General features: G+C 52.7%; 1 protein-coding gene across 4 annotated transcripts in view; it reads right to left on the reverse strand.

Moving 5' to 3' along the window:
• Positions 1-27,270, reverse strand: part of PACSIN2 (protein kinase C and casein kinase substrate in neurons 2) — a 132,049-nt gene that overhangs the window by 10,023 nt on the left and 94,756 nt on the right. For all 4 annotated transcript variants that reach the window (XM_040637660.1, XM_040637662.1, XM_040637661.1 and 1 more), the window contains 5 exons: positions 12,204-12,360; positions 10,061-10,296; positions 8,347-8,502; positions 3,184-3,359; positions 853-973 (listed from right to left, as the gene is read on the reverse strand). In XM_040637660.1, the coding sequence (XP_040493594.1) occupies positions 853-973; positions 3,184-3,359; positions 8,347-8,502; positions 10,061-10,296; positions 12,204-12,360 (846 nt within the window). The remainder of the gene's footprint in view (positions 1-852; positions 974-3,183; positions 3,360-8,346; positions 8,503-10,060; positions 10,297-12,203; positions 12,361-27,270) is intronic.

The raw sequence follows: 27,270 nt of genomic DNA on the forward strand, positions 1-27,270 counted from the left end.
TGTCATTCCCATTTTTACACGGAAACAAATGACTTGCTGAGCGTCCCACAGCTGCCAAGTGGTGAGACCAGACATCAGCGCAGCCGGTGCTCTGGCGCCCACTAGGGCGGGAGAAGCCCCTTGGCCCTCACACAAGGTGTCCTCCCTGGAAGGCAGCAGCCGAGCCTTTCCTGGCCCCTCCTTTACCACAAGGTGGGGAGAATCCTTGCCCTCAGAGAACAGGGTGGCAGGACTCGGTGTGGGTGGGAGGGGCAGCGGGGCCTGGTGACCCAGGCCTACGGCTGGAAGAGACCCGAGATCCCCAGGCCCTCACATTTTGCATGTAAAGATACTGGAAGCCTCAGACCCATGAAATCAGGAAAAGAGAAAAGTTAATCCTGAACCAAAATTAGCTGAATTTACTGCCTGAAACAAGGAAGAGTCCCTCGTGTGAAGGGTAAGAAGAGCTACACATACCCACACCCCGCCCACCCCTCGCCACCCCTGACCTGAGGCCCGCCAGGCCTGGTATGCACTGTGGCAGCTCCCTTTGCAGCCAGCCTGCGGGGGTGCAGGGAACTGGGCAGCTCCTGGGACTCATCACCGAGAAGAGAATGCCAACGGTCAATAAAGGACCATCAAAGTTTTCAACAAGAAAGAACCTAATTGCACCTTCACTGAGATTAAGGCCCTTCAGCAGTGCCCTCGGGACTCTCAGCACTGACCTGGATTCCAGAGTAGCCATACTTAAAGGCTGCCTCATGAACAGGGCAAAGGCCAACACCGAGTTCGAACGAAAAAGAGAGCATACGCCTCAATGGGGGCCCCGGCCCCTGCCAGACCAATGGGGTCATGGGCACAGCCTCCTCTTACCTCAAACTGTGGCCAGTTCATGGACATGCCTGGCCCGTGGTTGGCTCGGAACCACCGCAGGTCCTCCACCGCATCCGCGGCTTTGATGCTCTGCTCCAGGTCTCGGTAAATGTTCTTGTAGCTATACCAGGGAGAGGAGATGTGTGACTCTCTTGGAAGACAGGATGGCCACCATTCATCCCAGCCCGGAGCCTGGTGACAGTAGGAGCGTGGGCTCCAGCCACACCAGAGTCAGCTTCCTAGCACGGACCAGGACGCTCTGCCCGGCTCGGCTGGATGATGATGTGGCCTCAGTGTACACAGCAGACACAGCTTTGGCTTCCCACGAACTGGCTTTAAATCAAACCGGGTGGGAGAGCAGTGCTCTATGTCAGATAATGAGGAACATGACAGCATGTCGGCCACATGGACACCGATCTCTGTGGCTGCACTTAAGCAGGTCCAGAACCGAGTGTCAGGAAAGTTCCCCCTCATCCCTTCAAAAAAGCTGGAAGGTCTACATTCAGATGTGCAAAAGCCGTAAATGAAGGCTGCCCAGCGCTCACCAGCTCACCATCCTAGGAAGCAGACCACGAAGGACAGGAGCATGCATCCCTGAGGGGTCTAGTGTTTTCCTTTCTCATCTATATGGCGGGCAAGCCATTTCCCTCCCTGGGTCTCCATTTCCTCCTCTGTTGAGTAGGCACAGTGCCCTCTGGTATAAATTGAAGTGCGTCCTCCACACACGATATGTTAAAGTCCTGACCCCCAGTACCCTAGAATGTGATTTTATTTCAAAATGGGGTCTTTATAGAAGTAATCAGGTTAAAATGAGGTCGTTGGGGTGGGCCCTAATCTATGGGCATCTTTTCATAAGAAAGGAGAAATGGAGACACGCAGACACACACGGAGGGAAGGGTAGGTGAAGACATACAGAGAAGATGGCCATGTGACAGAGGCGAAGTGTCTACAAGCCAACAACTGACAGCAGACAGACTGACAGCTGCAACGATCCTCCCAAGAGCCTCAGAGGGAGCACGGCCCTGCCAACACCTTGATTTCACGCTTCCCACGTCCAAGCTGAGCAAGAACAAATTTCTGCTGTCGTAAGCCATGGGTCTTCGGTACTTTGGTACGGCAGCCCAGGGACACTACTCAGCCATCTACTCCCCGGGCTGGCGTCGAGGACTCAGTGAGGCCGGGCATGCCGGCCAAGGACAAGCATGCACATAACGGGCACAGCCCGCCCCGCCCCAGCCCGCCGTGCAGCCCCGGGCAAGTCAGGCCACCACAACCTGCCTCAGTTTCCCCATCGGTGAGACAGGGAATAATGCCACCCACTTTATAGACTGTCATAAGCACTAATTAAATACTGGCAGAACAGCTGTACAATAATTGTTCCTTTCCGCTGTATTGTACAGGAGACAAAGAGAATGTAATTTCCTATGAACGACAAGCCTTAGTTGTGAGTCATTTCTACACGGCTCTGCAATATGGATGACTGAAGTCCCCATCCATGGTTAGCCCAGACCTCTGCCCCAGTGAAGGCATTGTGGGACCAAAGACAAGGCAAATGCAGAAGAAATATCACAGCCTCCACGTCATGATCCAGAGCTGAGTCTCGGAGGGCATGTGCTGTCCAAGGGGCCCCTGAGAAGCCAAGGACTGAGCGGGCAGCCAGCTGCTCTGAAAGGAGGGGCTTCTGGAAGGGCTTCAAAGTAAGACAGTACCGAGGGCGGGGCACACCAACCCAGGAAACACAGAGAAATGTTCCTGGCTTGATTTCAAATATGCCAACTGTGGCTGGTCCAAGCTGCGGCCCTTCCTTCCTACCTGGACCTAGAGTGTTGTACTCAGAGCCGGCAGTGGATGGCCCACCTTATGGCGTGGTGGCCGCCCAGCTCAGGCCAGCAATCAGCCATCCCGGGCAGTGGGACGCCTGGCACAGGCCGACCCCGCAGCTACAGACAGGCTCAGCACAAGGTCCCTCCCTGGGCAGAAGGACTTAACCAGGGGGAAGAGCCTTTTTTTTTTTTTTTTTTTTTTTAAGATTTATTTATTTATTTGAGAGAGAGTGGGGGGAGGGGCAGAGGGAGAGACAGAGAATTCCAAGGGGACTCCCTCCTGAGCACAGAGCCTAACATGGGGCTTGATCTCATGCCCCTGAGATCATGACCTGAGCTGAAATCAAGAGTCAGATGCTTAACTGACAGTTACCCAGGCGCCCCCAGGGAGATGATCTTCCGACAAACACTGCCATCCCAAGTCTGGAGAGCCGTGATTGAGCTTTGTTCAAAAGCAACTTTCCACTGACCTCATGGTGATGTGCTCTTTCTCTGAATGGAAACTTACCTGGCCACGTTTGACAGGTCTAGGTGCTTCTGAACTTCCAGCAGAACTTCCCGGAAGAAGCGCAGACGCTTTTCCTCAAACTGCTGGCACTGCTCAAACACCTGTTCCATGTTCTCCATGTACTGCGGCGTGCCCTGGTCCAGCTCCTTCAAGGACTTCTCGTACTTCTCTCTGGTCTACAAGAGAATCCAGCCACAACAGCACGAAGGTTCACTTCCATTCACCCTGCTTCCCTCTGTCGGAGAGAAAGCGAGCCAGGCTCTGCACCACCCTGTTCCTCACCTGCCTTCTGTCCCTTCCTGCCACTTCTGAATCCATCAGCATCTAGACCCACTTACCAGGTGACAATATTAAAGCAGACACTTTGAGTGACTTTATAAGCAGGGTGAGGAGCTGTGACCCAGCATCCAAGGATCGACTTCCTCAGGTTCCAGCCCAGAAGACTCACGCTCTCCCTCTACTCCCAAAGGGTGCTCCCACCCACTCTGGGCTGGGAAAATACTCAGAAAGACGCCCTCCCCACCCCACATGGCCAGGCACCCCAGGCGCATCTCGGATGCCACCTCCACCACTGAGGTCACTTGGGGAAAGCTTCTCAGGCCTCACATTCCAAAGCACAAAGAGCACAAGCTCTGGAGTCTGACAGACTCCACTTTCAAATTCAAATTCAAGTTCCAGCCCCTCCACTTCTGAACCGCAAATCACACTCCTGGCGTCTGCCAGGCTTCTCAGCTAGTACCAGGCCCAAACAGGCAGATGCTGGGGGAGGGGCGGTCACTCTGGAGCCCGGGGTGCATGGTCTCAGGCAGCACTGCCACACTGACTCCTGCCCACGGCATCCATCGTGTCCTCTCTCCCTGAGGAAGGGCCGTGCTGGGTCCCCCTCAAGCCTCGGACCTTGCCCACAGCAGTGGTGACTCAGCAGATACCTCTGGGCAAGATCATGGGGTCTGAGTGCCGGACAGACCTGGGGGCGAGTCCTGGCACCTGAATTTCTTTTTTTTTTTTTTTTAATGATTTTTTATTATATTATGTTAGTCACCATACAGTACATCCCCGGTTTCCGATGTAAGGCTCGATGATTCATTAGTTGTGTATAACATCCAGTGCACCATGCAATACGTGCCCTCCTTACTACCCATCACCGGTCTATCCCATTCCCCCACCCCCCTCCCCTCTGAAGTCCTCAGTTTGTTTCTCATAGCCCATAGTCTCTCATGTTTCATTCCCCCTTCTGATTACCCCCCCTTTCTTTATCCCTTTCTTCCCCTACTGATCATCCTAGTTCTTATGTTCCATAGATGAGAGAAATCATATGATAGTTGTCTTTCTCTGCTTGACTTATTTCACTTAGCATTATCTCCTCCAGCTGGCACCTGAATTTCTTACAGCCTCACTTCCCCCTGCCGAAAACGAGGTACCGGAAAACCTCGTTTTATGGCGCTCCACAGTATTGCGTGTTTTATGGACCAAAGGTTTGTGGCAACCCTGCATGGAGCAGGTCTCCCGGTGCCATTTCTCCAATAGCACTTGCTCGCTCTGTGTCTCTGGTCACATTTTGGTAATTCTCTCAGTATCTCAAGTTTTCATCTTTATTATTACATTTGTCATGGTGATCTTTGATTAGTGACAATGACTCAATGAAATCTCAGATGATGGTTAGCATTTCTTAGCAATAAAGTATTTTCTAATTAAGGTTTATAGATCGTTTTTAGAGATAATGCTGTTGCACACTTAATAAATCACACTATAGCATAAGCACAGATTGATATGCACTGGGAAACCCAAACATTCATTTGACTCACTTTCTTGCATGGTATGGAGCTGAGCCCCCCATGCCTGCAACTTCTACTCACAGCATTCTGATATATATATATTTATTTATTTATTCATTTTTAAGATTTTATTTATTTGACAGAGAGACAGCCAGCGAGAGAGGGAACACAAGCAGGGGGAGTGGGAGAGGAAGAAGCAGGCTCCCAGCGGAGCAGGGAGACTGATGAGGGGCTCAATCCCAGGACCCTGGGATCACGCCCTGAGCCGAAGGCAGACGCTTAACGACTGAGCCACCCAGGCCCCCCGGCATTCTGATATTTAAATGAGAGGTCACACCACAGGCACCAAGCTGCATGAAGTAGGCACTCAAAAAAGCCCTAGTTCCCATGTCCCCCAGCCCACCGCACCCCCTACACAGCCGTTCAGTCCGAGACTGTCCTCGAGAAGGGGTTTTACCAGAAAGGAAATAGGGTAGGACCATAGGAGCCTCCTGGGACACAGTGAGGAATGGCATGGCTGGGGGCGTATTTACTGTAAGCCTTCCCACTATGGAGACCCTGAGAAATGGGGGACTCATGGGCAGAAGGGCTGGCCACCCAGGAACTTCGCTTTTCTGTCCCTGACGACAGTGTGGACTTCTGAGGAAGGGCTGAGCCTCCCGCCTTCAGGGTCAAAGCCATGTCTCAGGACCCCAGCCCCGGCCACCTCTGGAGCAGCTCTGCCCTCACGAGAGACTCCAAATCTACTCACTATCTACACTGCTTCCCTCCCAGACACCCTTCTGTGACTCACGCCCTGGAAAAACTCCCCTTTACGCTCCAGAGACCCCTCTTCTCGAAGACTTCCCTGACAGGCCCCACCCACTCCCTGGAGCCTCCCCTCCCCAGCCCCCCCTTATATGCTGTTCCTCGTTCTGCTTCTGAGCCTCCTGACTGGGCTTGGGTCCTCTGTGACCCCAGGAAAAGGTGATCCTTCCAGAATTTGGGCATTCCCGGCAGGAACAGAGTGCCACCAACTGCTCTGATTACTCACCGTTATCATGAGCTGCCCCGTGTCTACACGTGTGAGGCCCTGTGTGTGATCACCAGCTCAGTGGCCTCAAGACATGCAGCTGTGGGTTAAGCACCCAGTGCCTGCGGGCACCGTTAGAGCGGCACAGGGCAACCACTTCAGCAACACACAGCAGCCTCCCCTGAGCCCCCGAGGTGCCCAGTGGCAACATGATGCCCCCAGACCCCTGGCCTGGGCTCGCCAACAGACCTGCCCCAGCAAAGCCAGGTACAGAGCAGGGTCATCCCCACTGGGGAGTCCCTAGCACAGAGCACATAGAAAGTTCCTAGTAAACATCCATGGAGTGAAATGAAAGGCAGCCTCCGCCCTCCTGTGGACTGGGGCATTTAGCACTGAACATGAGAAGTTCCTTTCTGATGGATACTGCAGGATGCAGTCACTGCCTCACCAGTAAGAAACACAGAAGGGCGTATGCAGCCAGTCAGCGCTGGTTTAGAAACTGCTTCTAGAAGGGGAGTGGGGATGGGGTGGCCCTCCTGTGCCGGCCAGCTCTTGGCCTACAAGGCCCATCATGCCCCAAGATCACTGGCCAGACCACAAAGTCAGGAGGGAAACCTCTACAAAGTGGCCCAGTCATCCTGATAGGTGCCTTATGTCTGATCTCAGACCTCGGATCAATTTGGTGGACTCTGTTGTGAGCAACCATGAAACACAAAAGGTAATGTGTCTACGTCCCTCACCCCCACCCCTACCCCCTGCCCCCCAGGAGCGGAGACGCCTCATCTCTCCTCCAGGCACTGTCCTGGACACCTGGCAAAGGCAACCCTCAGCAGTCCCCCAGCCTTCTGTTCCTGGAGCCCAGGTGCCCTCCCCATTCAGTATGTAGCCCCAGGCTCCTTGCCTGATCCCATGGTGGAGGCAGTCAGCTGCTCTAAACTTCACCTTCCTGGCCCCAGCCCCAGCCCCAGTCCCAGAGCCAGGTGCGCGGAGTGGGGGCTGCTCCCCAAGGGCCTCTGGTGCTCAGCGTGAGCAATGAACTCTTCTGCGGACGACATTCCCCACAACCACCCTCCCTATGCTGATGACAAAGCGGTGAGGAGCGGGGAGAGAGGGTACGGGCCTTCCCCCACTCACACTACCGGGGGCACAAGATTGAGCCTCTCTGAACTTAGTTTCCTCTGTCACACAACAGAGAGGCCACCACCTAATTCCCTGGGCTGGGTGGTGTCCATCCAAGCCTGAAAGGTGGTGGGTGTTAACAGAGCAGCTCGGGGCTCCTGTTTCCCTTCATGGCTTCACATGCTGTTCCCGGGCTGCAGCCCTTCTCAACTTGGCTGCCTCTCTCTCTCTCCAAACGCAGGTAGCATCTCCTCCCTCAGCACTGCCGCAGGAGGGCTCCTGACAGCGGCAGCCCCCCACCCCGCACCCCTCACCACACAGCAGAGGCGGTGGCCTGGGCCTTGCTTACATCAGCTCTCACTTCCTGGAAACTTTTAAATGTTCTGAATCTGTCTAGTGTTTGCACCCCGTGACTGAGGCCTTCCAGGAAGAATCACTACCTGCATCCATGAAGCCCGACAGTTTAGACCATCTAATCCACAGCAACAGGAACCCTCCCCCACTGCACAGAGGACAGAAGAGCACCCAGGACTCTGCACTGGGCCTGTTGCACACAGGGCCTGTTCACAGTCTCTAGGCTGAGCGCCCGCAACCTCCACCCATACCTCTCCGGGGCCTTCACTGCTGGGGCTGCTGGGGAAGCCTGCCTGCTCCCCCCACCCCTCCAAGCTCCCCACGGCCACAGTGTGCTGGGCCTCCTGGGCACTCCACCACCCCTTCGTGGGACTCCCTCCACTCACCACCAGAGCAATCCTGCTAAGCTGTGGTCCTCCTCCAAACCTCTGCTCTCCTGGGCTCTGGAACCTTCTTTCAGTGGCTCCTTGTTAGCAGTGTCCTAAGGTCCTTACTTCACTTGCCTTGCAAGACCACTGGCGATTCGGTCGTCGTGACCCTCCGTGCCAGCTCATGCATCAGCTCCCTGACGCTGACACCCACACCTCCGTGTCCTGCACAAGCTGTCCCCTCCTGCTTCCCCCGCAGCCACCCTGGCCAACCTCCACCCTTCCCCAAGCAGAGGCATCATCCATTTCCCCGCTTGCCCAGCACTCAGTTCTGCCCCCGTCCTGAGGAGGACACAGAGGGCTGTGGTAAGGTGAGGTGCTCACAGCAGGCCCCTCCTGAGGGCAGGAAGAGGTCTTACTGGTGTGCCATCTCTCCACCCATCCCATCAAGCGGTGACAAAGGCTCACCATGGGCCAGAGAGGTGACCGGGTGAGGCCCATGCATTCAACATGGAAAAAGACGCGCCCCGTTTACCTTCAGAACGTCTTGCTTGCATTTTTCTACTTTGTCTTGCAACTTCTTAAGCTGCTCAGGGTTGAGGGATGGGTCTGCTTTGCTATTGGTTTCTCGTGATGTGGCCAACTTCTCCTCTTTGCATGCCGCGTGGTAGGCCTTCTTTGCTGCTTCTACCTACAGGGAGAAGGAGCTCCTGAGTGCCACACGTCTGCAAGTTCAAAACCCCGGCCAGAGGTTTCACAGACTCCGCTTGCACCCCCCAGAAGAGAGGGGAAGAGCAGGTACAAAGCGTGCCGTGTAATTACAACTAGTTACGAGGGAGGAGTTCATTCAACAGATACGACAGAGCACCTGCCTCGGGCCCGGCGCTGTCCAAGGCACCGGGGTGCAGCACCAAAGATCCTGGCTTCTGGGGAGCTCTCTGTCTAGCCAGGGAGACAGCTACAAAAGACAGCTGAAGAGCAGGTGAACAAGAGGGTGATGAGTGCCAAGGAGGAGAGGACAGCGGGGAAGAGAGGTGGGGCTCCGTGCTGGGGTGGCGTGGGTCAAACCGCATCTGGAATGGCTGGAGAGAGCCAGCCAAGATGACATGGAGCAAGAATGTGCAGGAGGTGTGGTTGTCTACGGGAAGAGCATGCCAGGCAGCTGGAACAGTGAATACGAAGAACATTCCAAAGTTCCAGAGCTACCAGGAGGGGGTCATGGTGGGAGGCAGAGTTACAGGCCTCAGGTTCCATGGCTATCTCACACAGGGAGAACACATACACGCACACAAGTGCAGACACATGTGGCTGTATCTTCATTTAACAGATGCTTCCTTCCTTGAGCCAAAGTCACAGAGTTCATTCTAGAGGGGAAAGATGAGTTTTGATTTTGTTTTTTTTTTTTTTTTTTTAAGATTTTATTTATTTATTTGACAGAAAGAGAGACAGGCAGTGAGAGAGGGAACATAAGCAGAGGGAATGGGAGAGGAAGAAGCAGGCTCATAGCAGAGGAGCCTGATGTGGGGCTCGATCCCAGAACGCTGGGATCACGCCCTGAGCCAAAGGCAGACGCTTAACGACTGAGCCACCCAGGCGCCCCGGGAAAGATGAGTTTTGAAACCATGGCCTCATGAGGGGTTGGGGGTAGTCATTACAAATGAGGCCACAGACAAGAAGCAAGAGAAAGGAGACGTGGCAAAAGCCAAGACACAGAGAAAAGAAGGAATGCCTGTCGTTACAACCTGAAGACAGAGAGGTCTGTTCCAGGTGACTCCGAGGAGGAGGAATCTGGGGAGGAGGGAGGAGGAAGGTGGTGCAGCTCCTGAGAACAGGTGAGGATCTGGGGAGGAGGAAGGTGGAGACGGAAGGAAGCAGCAAATCCGCCCCTGAGAAGGGGCGGGCCAAGTTGCGGTGGGGTTGGGGTGGGGGGTCCGCTTGTGGGCAGGGGGTGCGTGTAAGAGAGCCTCCAGCTAGGCAAGGCCGGACGAGACTCAGTGGCTTTGGCTACTTTTAGAAAAACCGGTATCGGTATCATTTGCAAACTTCAGAGAAAAACACATACAAAAGAAAGAAAAATTTTAAATTAATCCTTTCTACTAGCTCAGAGGGACTTTCATGTCGAGCTCCGGTAAATGTTAGCCAGCACGGACTTCTGGCCTGAGGGCTCCTGGGCCCGCAGCAGTCAGAGGGGGACTAGCCAAGAAGGGTGGGGTCAGGCCGGGCTGGGAGCAGCCTGCGGGAGGAGGCACCTCTTTCAGCTTCTTGGCCCAGGGCTTCTGTGCCTTCCGAAAGCCGTCCTCAGCTTCTTTGGTCTCCTTGAAGCCTCCCATCATCTGCTTGTGAAAGGCTTCCTTCTGCCAGTTCTTGATCTTCTCGAAGTCCTCATTCATCAGCGAGGCCTTCACCTCCAGGTGCAGCTCGCTCACCTTCTCCGCCTCGGACATGACCGCCGTCCAGGCCTTCTCCAACGTCCCATACTGGGGCCCTGGCACAGGAGAGAAGCTGTGGTTACTGGGCACCAGGGCTCCCAGACAGGCCCTGCGTGGGGATTTCGTCCGTTAACCTCTCTCAGCTGTGAGGACGGGATTCTAGGCCAGCAGCCTGGCTGTGGGGGCGAGTTCTTTCAGATAGTTTTCTCTTAGTGGCTGTTCCTTTTTCAGTCTGGGATGAAGAAAGAATAAGGAACTGAAGCTGGATCTAGTCAACCATTCTTTTGTTAGGGAAATTAGGGGATTACACACATTTCCTTTTTTTAATGTCACTAAGCTTTTCAAAAACTTCAATTTCTGCATCTTGGAAGTTTTAATTTGCTTCAGGCTGGCTGGAGAAGGAGGGGCCTCTGAAGTGAGCTGACCTCAGCTGCTCAGGCACTTTCGCAGTCCACCCTCTCCCTTCCCTACGGTGGACTCCTCAGCGCCTCTCTCATTCACTCCCACGAGGAGAATGGAGCCCGGCCCAGAGCAGGAACTCAAGAGCTGCCTGTCCCCTCAGCAGAATGGAAGCCCTGTCTTGGGGAGAGGAGAGTTGGAGTCAGGAACCTGCTCTGGCGTGATGGAAATCTCTAGATAGTGGTCACCTCGCACACTGTGCTCAGGAAGGAAGCTCGTAATCTGGCCTGTCATTCTGTTGCGGGTGTGGGGTGGCATGGCATCAAGTAAGGGAGGAGGAGGCTATGACAAAATCTGAGGATGAAAATGGGAAGACCCAGGCAGGTTCTGTCCTCAAGGCTCTCCCAGGGGACAGTCACTGTTGAGCTGGGTAATGACACAGAGAGGCACTGGAGGAGGGGATAACCGTGGAAGGTGAGTCCTTCTGAATTTCAAATCCCTGTGTCTACAAAACGAGCAGCTCCCTCTCCTGCTTTGCTCTGCAACACAGGGGCAGTATCCACAAGGTGAGGGGGACAAGCGTGCTTTGTGACCTCAAGTTCTGAAGAAACACAAGGGACAGAGCTGACAACTGGACCCTAAGAGGTGGAAATAAAACAACAGCTCCAGTTTACTGGAGGAGCTGCTGCTTCCCTGGCTACTCGCCACCCATGCACGGCCACCAGGTTCCCTGACACCTACTCTGAACCAAGGCACCGCGCTAAGCTCCACAGATGACTTGTTTCAGCAACAGGGGAGAGACGAGCAGCTGGTCCAGACCCAGCTGAAGCTGCCTGGGGCCTCGCCCCTCCAGACCACTCAGCCAGATGGCTCCCCATCTTCTGAGGTCACCTTACTGGTAGAAGGGCCTGACCCACAGCACACCCTGAGAAAGTCCCACTATCTGGCTTCTGTTCCAGGAAACCCCGTAATCCATCAAGCTCCCACTCCACTGCTGGGAAGTGTATTCTGAGTACAATCTGTATCCACAGCAGCATTCTGTTACTAAGCTCCAGAATCTTCGGAGTGTTTTGCTAGGGAGGAAGTGGGGGCAAAACCTGCACCATTCAACACCTCTAGTTACTCCTGTTAAAGTTCAGAATTAGAAAGCCCGCCGGACGTCACCACTTAGTCCTCCCTGACGTGCTACACAGCCAAGCTTACAGATGAACAACTCTCCGTGTTGGAACCCACAGTGTGGAGCAGCAAGGCCTCTGATGTGATAGGCACTCTACTCAGATCTGGGCCCTGAAGGAGCTGTTTCTGAGTCACACTGGCAAGTGAGGCATGTCCTATGGATGAGGAGGGCTTCGACAGGAGACTCTGGTGCTGTCTGCAGAGGAGCCCCGTGCCGCAGAGAAAGGGAAAGGAAGCCCACACAGCCTGTGCTGCTGGGCGATGGCACCCTGCTGCTCCCCCGTACGAATCACAGCCCCCCAGAACTGCAAGACGCACCCTTGCCCTGATCTTGTGAGATCTGCCCAGAGCGTCTGGGCGGAGATGCCCTGGGTGGCGGCTTCCCTACCCTTCTCCACGAGCTGCCTCCAGCGCCGCGCCCACTCCGTGAGCTGCTGTGCGTATGCCTTCTCGATGCGCGCCCGTTCATGCAGGCAGTTCATGAGGTCGCTGCACAGACGGTGGCCATCGTCTATCCGCTTCACGGTCCGCTTGTAGTTCCCAACCTAGGAGACAAAACCACACCATGAGGCTGGGGGCCCCCCTGGGAGTGGGGCACAGCCTCCACGCTAGCTGGGCTCCTGGGAGTTCATCCTCTCTCCCACTCGAAAGGCTTCCTGCATTGTTAGATGACAAGCTCCCCATTTTTATTACTAGCAGCAACACTAAAGTTCTCAAAAACCACATGGCCAGTGTCCATGCTCTGACCCGTGGGTCAGGGAAGGAGACAGACCAGCACAGGAAGGGCTATGACGGAGGGAAGTAAAGGGCTGAGGGTGCCCAGAAGGGCAACTCGTGCAAACTGAGGGGTTAGGGACAGCTACCCAGAGTAAGTGATGTCTGACTAGAGAGATTTAAGAAAAAAAAAAAAGAAAGAAAGAAAGAAAGGAAAAGAACTCCGTAACTCAGATTCAAATGATCTTATAATTAATATTACAGAATTGGCGAAAGACCTTTTGATCATCATTGGTATAAACAGGTTTCAGGGATCTACCCCTTTAATGTCATCCCATGCTGGATTATTATTACTTCCCAATTTGGGCAATAAATACTATTTCCCACTTACTGAGCACCCACTATGTGCCAGACGCCACAGTGGGCATTTTACACCTCCAAATATTGCCCTGCCCTAACGAGTAGGACTAACTGTCCCCATTTTAAGAGGAGAACAGCACTTAGAGTATGACATCGTTCTGGGATCCTGCAGTAGCAGGGGCCGGGCTGCTGCCGAGGGCAGTGGTTCAAACGGCTCCAGGTAGGACAGTCCCGAGGGCAAAGCTCAGACTCTTATCTGCTTTGAAGAGGGTTATGGTGAGTTTTGACTACTTTCTCTCACATATGAAAAGAGAGATTAGCTCATCTATCAAATACATAAAGGATCATTGACAAAGTATTAGTGGCTAATTTGTAGTGAGAATCAAAGTGTTCAAAATGTTGCTTTTTTTCAGCAGTTGATTTGAAAGGAAAGCCTGTAGCTGCCCGCGGCTGACCCTGGAGCACTTGGAGGGCATGTGGCATGAAAATGATTTGTTCTATTTCAACCCTTTCTTTCCCTGTCTTCAAAAATCTTAAGCAGGAGCGCCTAGGTAGCGCAGTCGTTAAGCGTCTGCCTTCGGCTCAGGGCGTGATCCCGGCGTGCGGGGATCGAGTCCCACATCATGCTCCTCCGCTGGGAGCCTGCTTCTTCCTCTCCCACTCCCCTGCTGTGTTCCCTCTCGCTGGCTGTCTCTGTCACATAAATAAATAAATAAATAAATAAATCTAAAAAAAAAAAAATCTTAAGCAACTTTTATCAATTTTACCGTTTCTAAAGCTCTCTGCCAGGCTGATCACTCTCCTATTTCATCTCTGCTTGGGCTCAGTCTGGAAGCTCCTGGAGAAAAGGAAGGACTGGTTCCCACTTCTACAGCAAAGGGGACAGTCCTCTCTCTCCCAGGCAGCCTGCAGAGACCAACGGCACAGCCCACTAACTCCGACTTAAGAACAGTTCAAACTACCCGAGTTTCTCCTACCCTGAGCGGAGTTAGCCAGGTGGAGGGGGTGGTGGTGGGGAAGACCTCACAGAGGGACAGAACACAGGGGTCCCCACAGGCAGATGGGCAATGGGGGAGAAGGGGCTCTGGGCCCTTTAGGAGGGCTGTCCCTGGGGCCAGAGAGGAACCCTGGATGTGAAGTGGCCACGGCAGCCTTCTCCAGCAGGCACGCTGAAGTACATGAATCGCTCTGGGAGCCCGTGTCAGTTGTCCCAGCTCAGGGCCAGGCTGCTACTCCTCGCCAAAACACAGGCCTTTCGACTCCATCCTTCAGCAGCCCCTTTCTTAGCAAGGCAAAAGCAAGCATTTCTTTCTTTTTTCGATTTTTATTTATTTTTGAGAGAGACAGCACGAGTGAGGGGTGGGCAGAGGGAGAGGGAGAGAGACTCTCTCAAGCAGACACCCCGCTGAGCGTGGAACCTGACAACAGGGGGCTCAATCTCACACCCTGAAATCTTGACCTGAGCTGAAATCAAAGTCGGTGGCTTAACCGACCAAGCCACCCAGGCGCCCCTAAAAGCAAGCATTTCACAACCAGTTGGAAGTAACACCACGTGCTCACTTCCCTTAAAATAGGGCCTTGCTGTCATGTAGAAATTTACAGCAGGATGAAAAAAGTAACCGACAAAACACAACTCTGTTGCTGAGCTGGCGACAAGAAGAGCTAAGCTCATCACAGCTTGATTGAGACTCGAGAGTCGACAGGAAACCATGAGGCAGAGCTGGCTTTCATCTCACTGTCCCCAACAACATTCACACTGGTAAACCTGCCCACTTCTCTGCTTTTCAAAACCCTTGTAAAAAGATTTAGGGCAAAGAAAAGCGTATCCCCTAAAAAGGCACCTGTCGATACGACCCTTCAGCGTGTACCTTAGCTGCCGCTGACATTTAAAGGACAAACTCTTAAAATCTGAGAAGCAACAAGGAATACAGGCAGGATGTTTCCAGAAGCGTGAGTTCAGGTTTAAATGCTGGCATTGGGGGGCGCCTGGGTGGCACAGCGGTTAAGCGTCTGCCTTCGGCTCAGGGCGTGATCCCGGCGATCTGGGATCGAGCCCCACATCAGGCTCTTCCGCTATGAGCCTGCTTCTTCCTCTCCCACTCCCCCTGCTTGTGTTCCCTCTCTCGCTGGTTGTCTCTATCTCTGTCGAATAGGTAAATAAAATCTTTAAAAAAAAAAAAATAAAAAAATAAATGCTGGCATTGTGACCACTGCTGAGGCCAAGGGGAGAAGGCTCCATGTGGGTGCAGGCCGCCACACACAGGCACATACACCAGGTACCACTGTCATCTCCATAAACCACCCAGTGACAGAGCAGCGTGGCCTTCCTGCTCCCCTGAGCAAGGCACTGGCAGTCGTCCTAAGAGCAGAACTACTGGCAGCTGTTTCTCTAAATGGAAATATAATCTACAAACAGTAACGCTCACCCTTCACAGGTCTAGGCTTGAGTACAGCTGAATGTTTGACGTGCATAACCATCACCACATCCAGGTGCAGAAACTTCCATCTCCCCACCATGTTCCCTATGCCCTCCTGCAGTCAATCTCCACCCCACACAGCCCTGGCAAACACTGATTTGATCTGCGTCCCTTGTAGGGGCCAAGGGCAGGCTGCCCCAAAACAGTCCACTTTGCCATGAAGATTATTTTGAGTTAAAAAGCAATCATACCCCAGCAGATTCAGGAAAAGCTCTTTATCTCCCCCACAACTGCCTACGAAGAATTTAGATAGAGGACCTGTTCCAGGAAGAGAGCTACCACCATAGATAAGTACATTATACTCTGAACTAGGCTTGGTGGACAGGGAGGAACCCAGCAAGGCCTATCTGATCAAAGTCCTCTGTGTCCATTGTTTCTGAGTGGCCCAGCAAGCATTAGTTCTCTAAACATTTACTCTTTTTCTTTTTCATCTTCCTGTGAATCACATTCCTTCCCTTTGAAGTCCCAGACCCCTACCCACCTTCTCCTTGGTCCAGGATGACGATATATACCTCATTTTGCCTGTCTTTGGAATATGCTATGTCTGTGTGGATTCCCCATATATACAAATTAAATTTTATTTTCTCCTGTTAATCTGTCTCATGTCAATTTGATTCTTAGTCCAGCTAGAAGGACCTTGAAGGGGACAGGAGATTCTTTCTCCCCAACACTCTTTACTAAGCTGTCTAGAATAAATGGAATCATACAGGATGTGGTCTGGCTTTTGAGACTAATCCATGTTATTTTCTATGTCCGTAGTTCTATGTCCTTTTTATTGCTAAGAGGTATTCTATTGTATGAATACACTATCATTTGTTTGCCTTTTCATCCTGTTGAAGGACACTGGGGTTGTTTTCAGCTTGGGGCAATTACTAAAAAGGCTATAAACATTCACTGACAGGTCTTTGTGTGGACATACGTCTTCATTTCTCTTGGGTAAATACCTAGGAGTGGAATTGTTATACAGTAAGTATATGTCTAACTTTATAAGAAATCGCCAAACTGTTACCCCAAGTGGCTGCACATTTTGCGTTCCTCACTGCAGTGTGCGAGGGTTCCGACGCTCCGCATTCTCACTAGCACTTGGTACTGTGTCAGGTTTGTTTGTTCAATATTTTGCCACATTAGTATGTAGTGATTATCTCATTGTGATTTTAATTTGCACTTTCCTAATGTCTAGTGATGCTGAGCATCTTTTCCTGTTCCTGTCTGCCACCCATACGTCTTCTTTGGTGCAGTGTTTTCTCTTTTTTTTAAAATACATTTTAAAAATTGAGGTATAATGATGACTGGTTTTTAAAAAACAAGGAGAGTTAATTTTCAAATACAGGACAAACTGATCATATGCTAAAATGAGGACCTATATGGTTAGCTATTTCTGTTTTATCAGTTTTTAATTTAAAAGTTTCTCTCTTGCTTTTTAAAACACTAGTTTGTTTTGAGGTGGACAAATGGCAAAGAACTTTATGTAGAAATTTAAAAAATAAATAAGATTTCTTTCAAACCTTATTACCAATTGATTTATTCACAAAATCCCCATTTTAAAAACTAGGTTTGAAGATATCTATGTTCCTAACTTCCTCGAAATTCAGGCTCACTCCTTCAGACACCAAGATACTAAAGACAGACCTCAGCACACATACGCCTGGGTGCAGGGCTGGGACACCCTCCCCTCCCTCAGGGACTGCCCAGCTAGAGGGAGGAGTGAGAGGTGGGGAAGGTATACTGGAGGCAACATCCAAACTGAATTTTCAAGGACAAGTCGAAGCTGGCCAGGGTAAAAGAGAGGAGAGAGAGGTCTCCAAGAAGAGAACAGTGTTGGTGAGAAGATGTACCAGCACGGAGACTCGGGTATGCTGTCCATGAGGCAGGGAGCATGGAACACAGGATGCAAGGGAATGACCAGCGATTTAGACAGGGGGGTTGGGTGCACCTGGGGGTTGGGGGTGTCAGATGGTCATCCTGAAGGGTGCCGTGTTCGGGGACTTGGGGTTCACGTTGGGGTTCAGGAGGGTGAAGCTCCCGGAGGAAGGTGCAAGAGTGGCCTCCTCAGGCTGGGTCCATAGCGGTGGGGACAGAGAGCAGGAAGGCAGGAAAAGGGACTGCTCTGTCCTCCAGGTGGCAGGTGGGAGCCAGACAGAGGTAGCAGGATCCCGGTCAGCGCCCAGGCACCTCGGGCTGTAGTCTGTGCAGGCTGGGCTTGGGAAAGAGCAGAACCATCACCTTTCTAGAGTCCTCCAGAAGCCACTCTCCTGCCCCCCTTTTCCCCAGGGGGTGAGGGCGGGGCCACACTTCTCCCAACCTCCAAGCTCTGCTGTCCTCCCCGGAATCCGGAATCCGGAATCTGAATCACTCTATCTTCTCCCCACCCACAATCCCCCATTCTGGGGCCTAGGGCCCCCTAGCAGCCTGCCCTCCTCAAGGCTCCCTACCTCTCCCTTTCTCTAAATCTGGCTCCAGTCATTCCTCTGGTTTTCCTCCACCCCAGGCGCTGAGAATCCAGCGTCAGGCACACCTTGGATTTACAGTCAGCTAAGATGAGTCTGGGGCTGGAGTTGCAGCAATCCTTGTGCAGAAACATCGACGTAATCGGGAATCAGGAGAGAGACAGTGGGCTCTAAAACCCAGCAGGCTTATAATTACAGGGGGGCCGGGAGGGACTGCTGGAACAGGTCACACCAGTTCCTCCTTTATCCTCTATGTGTAAACAGTCTGGAACTGCCCTTCACAAGGACGCAGGACAATGCCTGCCTCTCTGACTTTAGAGACTGCTTAGCTTGGCCGACTTCTTTCTGTGGAACACAGTGGCCAACGGCAACAGGAAGGCAGGAGGATTTGGAAGCAACCCAGTGAGACCTCTGGGGATCCCAGGTGGATGACAGGGAAAGTGAATGCCGACCTGCAGCTCCTCTGAGCCTCCCACCCATCGGCCCCCCAGTTTATTCTTTTTTTTTTTTTAAGATTTTATTTATTTGGGGGGGAGGGGCAGAGAGAGAGGGAGAAGCAGACTCCCCACTGAGCTGGGGGTCACATGATCCCAGGACCTGAGCCGAAGGCAGACACTTAACCAGCTGAGCCACCCAAGCTTCCCCAAGTTTATTCTTTGTACTCTCCTCTTTGCTTGCTGACCATCAGATCCATCGCACAGACAAACTGCCTGATTACAACCTAAGTTCCAGAGTGAAACCAGTGGCCCAAATGAGAATGGGACCAGGCAGGGCTGCCCCAAAGCTCACACGCCCCACCCTGTGCTGCCCTGGCTTCTTCCTGCCCGCGGCTCATCTCGACACCACCAACAATCCCAGTGGACTCTGGACCCCCCAGGAACTCCAGTGAAGTTCTGGCTGTCTCACTGCTGACTGGATGCACAACAGAGTTAGGGAGTGGCAGCCTGTGCCCTGGAACACCCTGCCCTCCCTAGCCAGCTCCTGTGTCCATGCCCCCAGACGGCCTTCCTTCATGCCATCCCAAGCTATGTGGATCAGAACCCGCGGTGCACAGGACATCAAGCCCAAATACCATCCAACTCTTTGCCCTAAGAGGGTGTGGACCTTTGCCTTCCTCATCCACCGCTCTTTCTCCATTGCCTTCCACTGGCTCTGCCACATGGCTGGCACTCAATAAAAATGTAAGGTAGGACCTGAAAGTGACTAGAAGAAAATGCAGGTGACTATCTGTGTGACTTAGGGCCAGGCAGGATCCTTAAACAAAATTTCCGAAGTCAAAGCTGTACAAATACTTACATATACATGTGCCTATGTGTGTAAATTTTATTAGATCAAAAATTAAGAATTTGTGTTCAGAAACCAACACCACGGACAAAGTTAACAGACTACAAACACTGTTTCCCAATTTGCTATGTCTAAATTCACGAAAGACTAAACAGGAATATCCCAGGAAGTCCTATATATCAACATGAAAAAGACAGGCCCTGAGGGAAGTTGGGCAAAGGGTATGACTAGGGCAACTTCAGAGAGAAGCAAAGTCCGAGGGGCTCACAGCAGCAAGGGGCTCACCCTCGTGTGACTTGGGGGGATGCCCATGATCACAGGGCTCTTCACTTCACTCCTACAGACTGGCAAGCCCGAGTGTGGGACAGAGGGGGCACACAGGACCCTTATTGTGTACACTGGTGGAAACCAGACTGGGGCAGGCCTGAGAACAAGCAGGCAGTAATTAAGTCATTAAGCATACACATGCCCTAGGAGGACCTAGCAATTTTGTCCCTGAGTCATATCCCCACAGAAATGTTCTCTTGGGCCACGGGCACGCAGGAGTCTTCTCCCTGGAGAATGTGTGGGTGAACGTTGGGGGGGGTGCATACCAACATGGAGGCAGCAGGAAGAAGTGCAGGACTGGGTGTAGACACTGCAAGCTGCACAGACCTCACCAGCAGTGGAGAAAAAGAAACAGGATGACAGGGAGCACGATGTCCTCGATGGGAATTAAAAATAGCTGCACAAAACCAGGCTATAAAGCTCACAGGGGCCGGGGCTAACACAAGTCCTACCACTAGGAAAGGGATTAGTGTCAAAGGCCGGGAGAGAGACGGAGACGGGCGTGGGTGTTGAGTCCCATCCTACCTGTCCCAGTTCCAGCTCTCTATTAAGGCTCAGCTTGTCTTCCCTACGGAGGCTTCCCTGACACCCGCTGTCCCTGCCGGACCACCGAGAGGGAGCGCCTGCATCACCCGCACTTGCAGACAGTCGGGACCAATTCCCCACCACAGGCTCCTGCTTGCTGGTCCACCTGGGGGCCACGAGGGCCCTTCCACACACTGTCCCCATGGCCTGCAGCCACAGCGTGTCCCACATGGGTCACAGTGGTGCATGTTAGCCCCTGGACTAAGGCACCACGCACTGTTTCTCATCAGCAAGAGCATCATAATAGAGCATGCTTACACTCTGCAAGGCAGTGTGCTACCAGCTCGGCATGTGCCACCTCATTTAGTCCTGTGACAGTCCTTGGCAGTGGGTACTATTAGCGTCCCCGTTTTACAGAAAAGAAAACTGAGGTTTAAAGAGGCAAAGTCACCCATGATCATGCAGCCAGAAAAAGGCAGAGCCCACCTTCCAGAACCTTCCTCGGGTTGAGAACAGAGAGGGTAAAGCCAAGACTTAATGGGTCGTCAGGTGATGTGTGTGCTTCCAACCAGCCCCTTGGGTCCCAGGGAAGGCCACAGACGGAGTTCAAGACTGAGAAGTAATGTACAGGCCCTGCTCCTGATTCCACTGTGTGCCGCCGAGGCTCACGTTAGGAACCCCGAACCTATAAACTACTAAGACAGCTTGCCAAAGACGACTTGATTTCACCCTCAGAAAGCTCATGCCCTTTAACCTGTGACCCTGAAGGCCCAAGCACCACAAATGCTCCTTCTACGTCCCGGAGAGGCAGGTTCAAGAGTGAGCCAGCTGTGCTGTGCTGACCAGACAGAAGGAAAAGCCCTTGGTGTTGTCCCTCCCTCCCAGCAAGTCCATGGAGTCAGAGTCCAATGTTTTATCCAAGACTGATAAAGTACACTGAGAGGCTCCAGGATATTCTCAACCGGCTTTTCTGAAAGACAAGGATGAAAGATGACCCTTCTGGGATTCCTTAATGACAGTCTTGCAGATGGCAACGAGACTGGCTGACTGAGTTTCTCTTATCTGTTTCCAGTCCCTCAGCCCTCCACCGCCCTCTCTGATGAGGCCACCTCTCAGGAGGGAGAGGCAAAGATCTGGCCCTGCCCCCAAATAAAGACCTTGTGTGGGTCTCTCTCCCCACCTTTCTGTTCCTTCAGCTGTAGGGTGGAGGTAGAACTGATTTCATAAAGACTAAACACACTGCGCTGGGGTGGGTTTCTTCCCAGCCGGGCATGCTCTTAGCCCAGCTCAGGCACATGCCCGGCTCAGGTAGCCCTTGACCAGACCTGGCCATTTCTACACCTTGTCCATTGGGAGAAAAATGAAGAGGGGGGACAGAATTAGATGATTTCCAAGGACCCTCTGCAATTCCAGGATTCGTAACTGAAGAGTCTGTCAATGCTACCAGCTGGCCGGCTACCCCCTGAAGCCCGCATAACTCAATTTTTGAGAGCCTGGCACTGCCCTCTTACCACACACCAATGTGTCATGAACACCTAACAATGTGCCGAGGACTATGTGAGGGACGAGGGATATACTGGTAAACAAACTGTTGTGGTCCCTACCTTCCTGGGACTTACGGTCAGATAAATAACCCAATCACAGATGGCCACAAGTTCTGGAAGGAACACTCTGGGTGGTCGGCACTGCCTAAAGGAAATGCTGTTTGCGGTTAAGAGCAGAAGGGAACTCTGAGGGGCAAGGCTACTTTCTGAGGCTTGAGGCAGGATATCAGGGCCCACAGAACACGAGCTATACCAGATCCCACCCCCTTGGGAAGCCTTCCCCCTCAGCTCAGCCTTCCCTTGTTACTCTTGTATGGACATCTGCTGTTGCATGCCTAACTGTGCTAACAGTGGCTTTGAGGGTAAGGACTGTGCCTTCATTCTTCTCCATCCTCCATGCCAGGCACACACGGGGCACCCCGTAGTGTCTTCTCAATGCCTGAATGGTGCTGGGAGTGGGAATTCCTGCTCCAGGTACACAGGAAGGGACTGGGAAACTGCTAAGTGCTCAGCTATTGGCATGGGCAACGAAGTACCTCAAGATCCTTTATTTACCAAGTTCTTAATCCAGTGAGTCATTCCAGCTCTCCTCACAAAAGCTAAAAAGAATCAACTCTTAGAGCGCCATCAGAGAGTAACTCCACAGACGACAAATGAGCAGCTAGCTAATGCTTCTGCCAGTCTGGAAAGAGCCATGTAAGCACAAACCAGCAGGAGAGCCCCACAGCTGCTTCATTTATGCTGACAAGGCTTTCAGTCAAATCCAGGATCCAAGTTAGTTTATCCCCAAGTTTACCTGCATCCCAGGCAGGCCGGGAGCTTCCGGGCCTGGGCCTTGCAGTGTCACCACTTCCCCACCCATGTTCCTTCAAAGCACATGACAGATGCCATACCCGGCACACACCAGCAGGGCGTCCCCCAGGTGCCAGCACAGGGCCTCCTATCTCAGCCTATCCCAACCCCTACTCTGAGCTTTCCTTTCCAAATGGGGTCGCTATGGATTTTAGGGCTGTGAAACGTGCTGGGTGCTGAAAGCACAGGGGAATAAGGAGTATCTCTGGGCAACCATCAAGTCTGTGCCTTGCTTCACGCTAAAGCAGAAGCATTAAGCGTGTGGCAGTCAGAGCAAAAGACCATTTCTCTTCTCTGAGGAGCTCCTGGGAGGCTGAGAGCTGAGGCAAGAGAGCAGTTCTAGAGGGAGATGCCTGGGCCCGAATCCCAGCTCCACCACCTATTATTTATGTGAAGCTGGGCACCAGCAAACCACCCGAGCCTCAGTTTCCCCACCTGTAAAACGAAGATCACAATCTCAGAAGGCAGTTGTGAGGCTCAAGAGCACCCATATAAGCCAGAGCAGGGTTCTGGCCCAGAGCAATAAATGCTAGCCATTATCACTGTGTTAACCGTACACACACCATGAGCATACGGCTTACGTGCACGCAGCCTGACGACTTACCACACACACCCACGCATGGGATAGAGGGCTGGGGGGCCAGAAAGTCCCTCTCTCCTACAGCCACCTCTGACACAGTTCTGGCGTGCCCACTCAGGAGGGATAGCCTCTTCCACATCCTCACAGTGCTTCATCTGGACCATTTAAAAGTCACTTCTGGGGACACCTGGGTAACTCAGTTGGTTAAGTGTCTGCTTTCAGCTCGGGTCACAATCCCAGGATTCTGGGATCGAGTCCCCTGTCAGGCTCCTTGCTCAGCGCGGAGCCTGCTTCTCCCTCTGCCTGCCGCTCCCCCTGCTTGTGCTCTCTCTCTGACAAATAAAAAGAATAAAATCTTAAAAAAAAAAAAGGTCACTTCTGTCTGTTTTGTCCATGCTGTATCCGCAAGGCCTTGAATGGGGCCTGGCACATAGCAGTGCTCCACAAATGTTTACTGAAAGAACGATTTCTGCTCACTATGGTGGTTATTTGCATACAAATTCTCTTTCCAAATATTTCATTGCAAGCTTATGAGCAAAGCATGTCTTATTACCTAGCATTAAACCTCTTCCTTTCTCTGACTTACTTGCGCATTCAAATCAACAGTCATTCAGCATGTCAGGCACCACCATGCTAAGACCCAGGGACGCAGGGGAGAATCATGTCCTTGCCCTCAGGTTGTTCAGAGCCCAGAGGAGGAAGCAAAACGTGAGACTACACACTGGATGGGCAGGCAGGAAGGCTGTAAGTCTGCCGGAAGGGGTCCGGGAAGGCTGCCTGGAGGAGGAGCTGGGAAAGAAATGGAGATCAAGTTGGAGGAAAGACAACCAGGAAGGGAGGCAGCTCTTCGTGGACGGGCACCTAGAGGAGGAGCCCCGGGCAGCCGCCCACACATGCTTATGCCTTGTTACACTACAGAGAATGGTTTTACTTTGGAGGTGATACAGAAAACTGGAGCTTCCCACGCAGGGCAAGGAATCCTACAGGCTTGCTTTTCTGGATGGGCTGCCCTGGTTTCAGGGTAGAGAACAGACTGAACATGGCACAGGGGAGGCCAGGGCCCTAATCCCCGGTCGTGTCACAGCAGATACCAGTTTGCCTGAAAGAATGAATTTGTGGTTCCTTCAGAAACTTCAGGGGAATCAAGGCATGCCCCCAGCCTGCCGGGAGCTCTACCCGAGCACAGGGGTACACCGGAGCTGACACACCCACAGACAGGCCATCCTGTGGGGAGCTCCATCCAGGTCTGCGTAAGTGGGGGGTGGCCAGAGGACAAATGGTCACTGCTGTGGAGCGGCAAGGCGGTTTATTGCCATGCGCCTCGTGCTTCCACCGGCCCTTGCTGCCCTACAACTGCCCGACACGGCAAATGTTGGCTCTGGGGTCTCAAGATTATGTACCCGTCTTGGGACCCCAGGACTCAGCCCCGGCTCTGGACCATGGCGGGTGCCAAATCTGGCTCTGTGGAACCCACGCGCACAGGGCAGCGGCACCCTCTAAATATGTTAGCTACAAAATTGTTCTAGAGGGATGGGAAAAGTGCACACCATTCCCTGTAGTCAGCTCTCCAGACAAAACCACGCTCCACGTGCAGATGTTTTCATGCGATACTGTCTCCACAGTCGGAGAGGAAGCTGCAGGGAGAGCCTTCTCTGAAGGAGACGGTAAATACTGAGAGTCGCATGCCAACTCTTTAGGGCTAACATTCTTAGAACATTTTCAGCCAGATATTTATGTTCTCTTCATCTCCCCAATAGTCCTCTCCTCAAAGGCTCTTTGTGCCCACAGAGAGCGCAGTACAGGTCAGCCGCAGCCTGGCTTCTCCAGGGAGGTCTGAGCTCTAACCGCACATATGGCTGACAGCTGAGCAGAACCCCTGACTTGGGGATGAGGCAGATTCAGGACCCAGTTCCTGAAATTAGCAGTTTGCCCTCCCAGCCTGGCCACCAAGGAGCCCTCGGAGACTCAGGCAGCAGCAGGCCTGCTGGCGACAAACCGCCCTTGTGTGCCCAGAGCCCACGGAAGGCAGAGGAGGTCAGGCTCTCACAGGAAGTACTGGTGACACGTGCAAAGCCCCACCACCTGCAGCCTCAGCTCTCTCTGTACAGCAGCCCCGGGGCCGATGGGAAGACCCAGAAGCAGGGCCTAGAAGCCGAGGACGCAGGAGGAGGGCCCTCAGGCTCCTGCAGTGAGCCAAAAGACTTGCCAGAAGTAACTAAATGGCCCTATCCCACACTGGGAAGCCTGCGAGGAGGACAGGCTAGGCTCCAACTTGCTGAAGAAACCACCCACTTGGGGAACAGCCTCTCCTCAGCCCCAACCTACCCAATCCCACATGACTTCTGGCCTCCAAAGAATTCAAGGTCTTCAGCCCTCTGCAAGGCCATGCTCATTCCGGCTTCCAGACTTTGCTCCAACTCAGTATGCCATCCCATCTCAAAGTCCAGCCCTATCTACCCCACACGCCTTCTCTGGTGATGCCAGGAAGCAGGTCCTTCTCCTCTGAACACCACGACACTCAGAGGCAGACTGTGGCTTGGCCCCACTGACCATCCCCCTCCATGGAGGCCATCGTCCTCTCTCCTCTGGAAGCTTTCAGTGCAGGAATCAGAGCCCACTCCTCTTTTCTAAATGGCTTACTGTTAAGTATTGGGTAATATAGAAAGTGTCCCCTCCAAATACCTACAACTACTTCCATTAGATATTAGTCCCTGTGGGTGATCTCTCCTCCCAGGACTTGCTCACTCATTCATCTAGCAAACACATGAGTGCTTAGTAAGTACCAATCCTGCTCATCTTCCAATGCATTCTCCTGCCCTGCCCCCAGCGGGAGCCCCCGTTTCCACTGTGCCCCCCCCAGCAAATCTTACAGCACTCCCTACGATGATCTGTCTGGTGTCAGTCTCCTCCCATGAGAGCTTACCTCCAAATGTCACAGCCAAAGGCTCCTGGAGGACAGGCCCATGTCCCTCCTGTGCAGGCACATAGCCAGCATACAGAAGATGATTCTGGAATGACCCACTCCAGCGAACACCTTCCAGTGGAAAGGAATAAAACTAAGCCCAAGGACTCTTCCGCCTCGAGACCACAAGGCTTTTGGTAGATCTGTACAGGTCTGTGGGTCACATCAGTGAGAAGACACCTCCCGTGGGAAGGAGGGACCCTGCTGGCAGCTTGGAGAGATGTGTGTCTGGCAGCATGCACCCAAGTGACTCACAGTCTAATGGGGTGGCTTTGCCCTCAGGAATCGCTCCTCCATTCAACGAACAGCCATCAGGGAGGAGGAGGAGGACAGCACTGCTGAATTCCACAAGCTGAAGAGTAATTTCAGAGAGCGCATCACAAGATGAGCGGGGCCTGACTAGAAAATAAACCATTGGCCTTTGCATTCCTCGGGCAAAAGGAGATGTTCTTGTCTATTGACGTTACTGCAGCCAAGAATTTAACAGGGAGCCTGAGAGCTTAAATCAGTAACAGGACTTGTTAGAGCTGCTTGATTTAATATATGCTGGCAACTTTTTTTTTTTTTTTTAAGAAGCAGCTGAAGACTTCTGTAATAGCACTATATTTAGCTACCGAATTTCTCCAGAGCGGGTTCTGTCCTCAACTGGGTAATTCAAATGATGCTGCCAAATGCACCCTGAAGCCACAGTGATGTGCTGTGTGTGCTGATGGCCCCCGGCTCCCACGTCGGAGGGACAGAGCTCCCAGCCCACACCTATCCTGATGCCCTCCACCACTTTACACGTGTGCATTCCTGAAACCCTCACAGCTATACCAGGATATAGGTACCATTTCTATCCCCGCTTTACAGATTGGGAAATTGAGGCAAAGAAAAATTAGGAACTTGCCCAAAGTGCCCCCCCTCGCCCCCAAGGCAGGGAGTCAAGCCCAAGCTGCCCGGCTCCAAAGGATGCATCTGAACCCGTCCGTTGCCTCTCCGGGCCTGTCGCTCACAAGGCCTGCTGTGTGTGCCGGCCTCTGCACCGCCATCCAGCTCAAGGCAGGTACCGATTAGTGCCAGATGCTAATGTCACCACAGCTACAAACAGAAAGTTTCCCCACAGCTCTAAAGGATTCTATCTAGTTTTGGTTCAGTGTTGAAACTGGCAAGGACCTGCTTTTCCAAAGGCCAGCCTCCCAGGATCTCCCAGGAAGGCTCTGCATGCCCCTGCTGGCTCCCCGAGTGCTTCTCCAATGCTGGCAAGGCCACAGCCTCCCTGGGGGCAAGCAAGCAAGACGTGTCTGCCCGTGAGCCTGAACCTGCACAGGGAGGCTGAGGGGCAGTCCTGAGTTTCAGAACTGTCCCAGAGGCACCTCCAAACTGTATCTTGTAACTGCCTGT

This window comes from Ursus maritimus, unplaced genomic scaffold (assembly GCF_017311325.1).
Source record: "Ursus maritimus isolate PB19 unplaced genomic scaffold, ASM1731132v1 scaffold_21, whole genome shotgun sequence".
Classification (NCBI taxonomy): domain Eukaryota; kingdom Metazoa; phylum Chordata; class Mammalia; order Carnivora; family Ursidae; genus Ursus; species Ursus maritimus.